Source organism: Semicossyphus pulcher, unplaced genomic scaffold, assembly GCF_022749685.1.
Source record: "Semicossyphus pulcher isolate SPU_LCO1_2020_fin unplaced genomic scaffold, fSemPul1.0.p SCAF_10, whole genome shotgun sequence".
Classification (NCBI taxonomy): domain Eukaryota; kingdom Metazoa; phylum Chordata; class Actinopteri; order Labriformes; family Labridae; genus Semicossyphus; species Semicossyphus pulcher.
The window spans coordinates 25689592-25695591 of NW_027211604.1; the positions used below are offsets into that span (position 1 = coordinate 25689592).

At 46.9% G+C, this 6000-nt stretch overlaps 1 protein-coding gene across 2 annotated transcripts in view; it reads left to right on the forward strand.

Moving 5' to 3' along the window:
- The window catches only part of LOC138603960 (vacuole membrane protein 1-like), a 72778-nt gene extending 68398 nt beyond the window's left edge, over positions 1-4380 (forward strand). For both annotated transcript variants that reach the window (XM_069675744.1, XM_069675752.1), the window contains 2 exons: positions 1657-1759; positions 2913-4380. In XM_069675744.1, coding sequence (XP_069531845.1) covers positions 1657-1759; positions 2913-3056 — 247 coding nt within the window. In that variant the 3' untranslated portion in view covers positions 3057-4380. The remainder of the gene's footprint in view (positions 1-1656; positions 1760-2912) is intronic.
- The last annotated feature ends 1620 nt before the right edge of the window (positions 4381-6000 follow it).

A 6000-nucleotide genomic window follows, 5' to 3' on the forward strand; every position in this document is an offset into this window, starting at 1 on the left:
TCGTGTAGGAGATGATTCGCCCGCCATTTCTCAAAACTGTTTCTCTCACTCTTTGTTCCTGCCTGTTTACTCACAAGTCTATTTCAACTTGGTCTTTAATCTCTCTTTTGCTTGTTCAAACTTATATTTACATCCAGGTGATTTGTTTCTAAATTACTTTGTGTTTGTAGATGTTAGGGTTTTTTTGGGGAGCGGGGGATGGTAAAAGGAGAGGCTTTGTTTCCCTCCAAAAAAAGAGCTTGATTTTTGATACTCCTGACCATTTCCTTTTGTGTAATTTAACGCATGATCCATCTGCTAGACTTCCTGTCTTCTTTATGCCCATTCACATGTAGGATATCCATTACCTGGTTAATTATTACTAAAAGGCTTCCTTGTTGTAAACTCAATCATTTAACACAACCTGCTTTTTTTTCTCACCATAATAAAGGTGTGTGTGTTTGTTCCTGTGTGTGTGTGTGTGTGTGTTCGTGTGTGTGTGAGAGAGGAGGTGGGGAAGGGACGGAAATGACTTTGCCTCCCTCGGAGAAAGTTATCAGCTATAAACTCAACCGTATGTGACATGAGGTGCCCACGCAAACCTGCCTGTAAATCTTTGATGTGTCTCCCAAACATGAACAGAGTGGAGCTCTTTGAGACAATAGGTGAGGGGATGTGATTGACTTCGTATAGCAGAATGAGTGAGGGTCTTTAGTGTCTATTTGTTTAGTGATTAATCACTAACTCCAGTCTAGGGATGGGCCGCTGATTCTAGGGCATTCTCTGCAGCGTCTTTTTTTCTTTGCGCGCGTGTGTGTGTGTGTGTGTGTGTGAGGAGGGGGGGGTTCGGTAGTATGCATGTAGTTGGTGTCTAAATCTCGTAAAGGGTTCTCCTAATATGGGCTGTCTTACAGGAGTGCCCTCCCCCTGTGGGCCGTCCCCCCCCAGACCTCAGCCAGTGATGACACAGCTCGGGTACGACTCACTTCCTCATTAATTGGCTGAAACCAGTTCTTACAGGAACCGCCTGTGATAAATGTGAGAGTTCTGAGAAGTCATTCATTTCTCCTCGCTGCAGCGGCAGAGGAGGCACTGCAGGGGAGTTGAACGGGTTCACCGATGTGTGTGTGTGAGAGGCAGAGGAAGCGGAGTATGTGTGTGTGTGTTAGAGAGAAGAGGAGAGGAGAGGAGAGCGGGAGAATGTGGGTGACTACTGCTGCTGCCGTATGAGGACCAGCCAACTTTATTTTCTCCTTTTTATTTTATTTTCTTTTGACTGTTTTTGTTTTTGAGCAGCTTTATTTTCTACAGCACAGCCCGTCCTTGTTTTTTTCCTCTGCGTGTGTGTGTGTGTTTATGTGTGTGTGTGTTTGTGGGGGATGAGCAGTGAAGGGATTGCACTCGTTGCTCTCTCCGTCTTTCTCTCTCTCTCCTCGGAGGGGAGAGGAAGCAGGGGAGACCGACGACACTGTACAGGACACAGGACAGCATGCCTCCCTTTGTTGCTGCCCTTGGGCTGGTGAGTAACAATGATGTGACGTGATTTGTGCCCCCCCTCCCTCACCCCCCTCTTCCTCCCCTCCTCTCCTCTCCCTCTCTTTCTTTCTCTCCTCTTCCTTCCCTCCCTCTTTCCCTCCTTTTCCTCTCTCCCCCCTCTCTCCTCTCTCTCTCTCTCAGATCTCTTCCTCTGCTGGGTGCGGCACTGCAGAGGCCCTTCAGGGAGTACTTGAAGGCCCAGAAGGCCAAACTCTACCATCACGCCGGCGAGGGGATCCCGACTGTAAGTACAGGGGCCTCACAGCCTCTATTCATTCACGTGTGCGCGCCAAGGAAAGAATGCGGCCCCCTTACTTTTGCCTCTTTCACTCCTTCTCCCTCCACTTTTTTTCTCTTAGTCCCTTTCTTCTCTTTATCTAAGCCTTCCTTTATTTCCCTCTCTGACCCATTTCCCTCTAAAGAACACAATTTATTCTGCTTCACCCTCTTTACCAGCGTTACTTTAAAAATGTTAAGCTTTTTTTTTTTAAACATAATTTCATGTTTAGAAGAGATGTTTTTTACTCTAACCTGTAGTGTTACAGTAGATTACAGGGGCTTGTTTAGGGCCAGAATGACAGAGTAGCTCCGGGCTGCACTGGGCGGGCTGGAGGGGGAGGAGAAAGAGGGGAGGGGGAAGAGGAGGAGGAGGAGGAGGAGGAGGAGGAGGAGGAGAGGGGCCAGTGTGGGGTCTCGCTGTATTGAACTGTACTACTGTAGCGCGGGGCGTGCTGACTCATGCTCCATCTTACCAATTGGGAGTGTGTGTGTGAGTGTGGTCACTCCCCTATGTGTCACACACACACTTGCACTCAGTGCCCCGCCTGAACCTAGAACTGACTGTGGACCGGGGCGGGGGCCTCCCTCACCCCCCCCCCTCCCCTCCACCTCCACCTCCGCCAGTGACAATTCATCAAAACCCCCCAGTCTAGAACAAAAAGAGCCAGTTGTAGCTCTCTTTCAAAGCTTCTCACTCCCTCTTTCTCTGACTGATTCATTGAAAACGATTTTCTTTTTTTCATGCGCTTACTAGCAAGCAGAAGAGAAAAAAAGGAGTTGCACAAGGACAGATTAAGGCATTTCTAGAACAATGTTCCTTTTTTCTTGTAACTTGAGCCTCCCGCAGTTACAGGAGAGAAGCAAGGCAATTTAACTTGGTGGAGGCAGGCTGCAGGCTGGGGTCAGCGGGGGCGTTCGGAGGGGAGGACGGTGGGGGCTGCCGCGTGTTTTATTACCCCTGATCTCTATCTGTCCTGCACATGGAGCTGGATCCCCACCTAGCCTACAGCATCAGGAGCAGAGAGGGGAGAGCAGGGTGTGGGGGTGAAAGAGGAGGGGGTGGCCCTCAGCGTACTGACCGAGCTCCTCTCTCTTCTCTCTGTGGTTCTCTCTGGCAGGAGGAGAGCTGGCTGTCGTGGCTCTTCGAGAAGGTTGTGGTCATCATGGTATGCTTCTTTGTCTGCTCCATTGTCAACTCCATGGCGCAGAGCTACGCCAAGCGCAGGCAGCAGGAGAAATACTCGGAGGGGAAGACGGAGTGAAGGCCGGCACGCGATCGCGACGAACTTCAGAAGCTCCCATCACTCCTCTCCTGCTGATGCCTCAGCGTAATCTGAAGCTACATATCTGCCTCATCTGGTTCCTCTTCTTGTTATTATAGCAACATGTTTGTGTTGAACTGGGACTTCCATTTTAAGTTGCTTTTTTTGAAGGCTTTGCATTTGGTAGCGATTTCTGCGGTTGTTCTGTGTGAGGTAGGTGCTTGTTGGGCTGCGTGTGAGTAAGCTGTTGTCCGTGTCGGTGCTTTTAGCAGCTTGTGAGCACGTGAGAAGAAGCTGGCTGTAATTCTCTTCAGTGAGGCCTTAAGCTGCACTGTTTGATCAGCTAGAAGAACCTTACAGTCTTATATATCTGTAGAGTCACTTAAACTGAATAAGCTAGAGTTGTTTCTTTGGATTCTGTGCTGTTATTTATCTAATAACCTGTTTATTTATCGGCTGAATTTGCTGGTTTCTCTATAAGACGATCTGTATTTAATGCTGTGCTGTGAGTTGCTGTGTAGTTGGCTGTGGTTACATCAGATCCATCTCGTTTCACCGTAGAGCTCTTAAGTCAGTTGTAGTAGTGATGTTAATGATTGTCCCCCGCTCTTCATGGAGAGTTAAAAAAGCTCTTCTTGCTACTTTTTTGGATTTGAAATGATAAATCGGCCGTGAATCACCCTGCTGGTCCCTTTGTCTGCCCTTATTGTTCTGCTTCCAGGAAGAGAGCACATGAGTCAGCCCGGGGGCTACTTTACCAGATGCAGCCATATATTGAATCAGATCTACGACTGTGCGTGCGTGTGTGTGTGTGCGTGTGTGTTTGTGAGTGAGACGCAGATAGTAGGGCTGCGTGGCTGCCACATTTGTTTCCCTCCCTTTTATCTTTTATGGATTAAAGCAGATTGGGCTCCGGTAATAGACTACAGTAGGAGTCTGCCTGGACGTGGTAGGATAGCAGATAGTAGCTGTTCCTTTTAACTGAGACAGTGTGTATCGTGTTTTTCTTTGTCTTTACATGTCCATCGAGGTTTTTTTAATCCTTTTTTACCCCAGCCGAGGACAGCGAGCTCATGTTTGACATCACATGAGCATCTCTTAAAGCTGAGCTCTTCATTTTATATAATCACGCTTCCTTTTTTATCGGATAACGTCAGCTTTCTCTCGATGTATCCTCTCGTTTCTCCTTAAATTTGCCAGAGAAATGTGCTATTTTCTTCTCCCTCTCTGTACCGCCGCTGTGCTACGCTGGACTGAGCACAGTGGGCGCTAGAGCAGGCACAAGCAGGAGGGAGGGAGGGAGGGAGGGAGAGAGAGAGAGAGAGAGAAAAAAAACCCTCAAGCGCAGCACAGTGAAAAGCGTCTGTGCCGTTACCTCAGCTGAACCTTCGAATGAACTCGTTGCACTGCCCCAGTCACGGAGCCAGGAGACGAATCACTCGAGTAGATTCAAAACAGAGGGGTACTGTTGAGCGGGCTGAACCCTGCGCTCTGCACCAGCTCTAGTCAGAACATTTTACATCTCCTCTTTTCTCTCCTGTCATGGTAAGTCGGATTAGGATTTTTTTCCCCTTTATTTCATTGTTGTCTGTACATGCGTTCGTCACTCTCTCGGCCTGTCAGATAGCTTATCAGACTGGTGTTGGCTGTTAAGATTGCAAGGCGACAACAGTCTGTAGGCTGTCTGACATTTCGGGCTCTCTCATCTGACCAGCATCCTGTTTTGTCCTCCTTTTCTGTTACTGTCATTGTTTCAGTTAGCATCAGTTCCCATTTTTAGAGGTGTGTGTGTGTGCTGCTGCGATGTCACTTCCCTTTATCCCAACCGCTCCTGTAGCGTCAGAGACATGGCTCTATTGTTTATTTCCTCCATGCTGACGTCCGTGAGGGTTTTTATGTGGTTTTATGTGGGGGGAACTGTGTCTTCGCATGTTTGCAAATGCAGATGTAGTGATGTCAACGGTGTACTTCTGTATATGTGTGCGTGTGTGTGAGTTGGCTCTGTCCTCTTGAATTTCCAGAGAATCCAGACAGTACACACCTTATTGCAACACATCACATTGTGACACCCAGTCCTAGGTAGGGTACACACAGTGCTCACAGTGCTCTTCCCTTTTACACTTCCCTCTTCTCTTATTACGAGTACTTTCTTTTGTTTCTCAATAGCCTCTTTTTTTCTAGGAAGCTGCATTTTATTGGGGATTTTTTTTTCTGAGGGGCCACAAATTGGTGATTATACAAAGCTAAAATCATCGCCTGACCAGAGGATACTTTTTTTTTGCCACAAAGCCTCAGTTTTATTTTAGATTCTTCTTATTTTTCTAGAACTTTTTTCTCGTCATAAAGGCAAAATCATTGGATCACAGTGGAATGGCTCGCTGGCTTTCAGGGTGTTTTTCTTGGCCGTTTCAGGATGTCCTGTTCCATAAGGGAGCCCCCTTTTGGCTTGCCTGTCTGAGTGCGTGTGTGCATGTTTGTCTAGAAATTCTGTTTATATTTTGATGTGTAATTCTACTCTAAAAGAGGTATGTACTTGGTTTAAATTAAATATGTATGCACTGTTGCTTTATTTCATTGCTTTAAATAAAGTTTGGTGAAAAGAGGATCTGTGTTGTGTTCTTTATTTGATAAGTCTTGACCACACTGTGCCGGTGTTGACCCTCAGGCCCCCAAAGAATCTCACATGTCAGCCGAGAAAGAGCGACAAGGAGGAGAAGTCCATCACTACTGCCCGTCTTATGTTTCACATCCAAACGGTTATCACATTACTGGTTTTCTCTCCTCACACTGACATCATCTCCATTTCAGATACCCCGTTTAACCTTTTAACGTCAGGCTTAAATTATAGCCACACTTTGCTTTTGTCTCAAATGAAGGCTGTTTTCAAACTCAACTCTCCAGAGACTAAAGAATATCATTTTTTACTTGTAGCATTAAATATTTA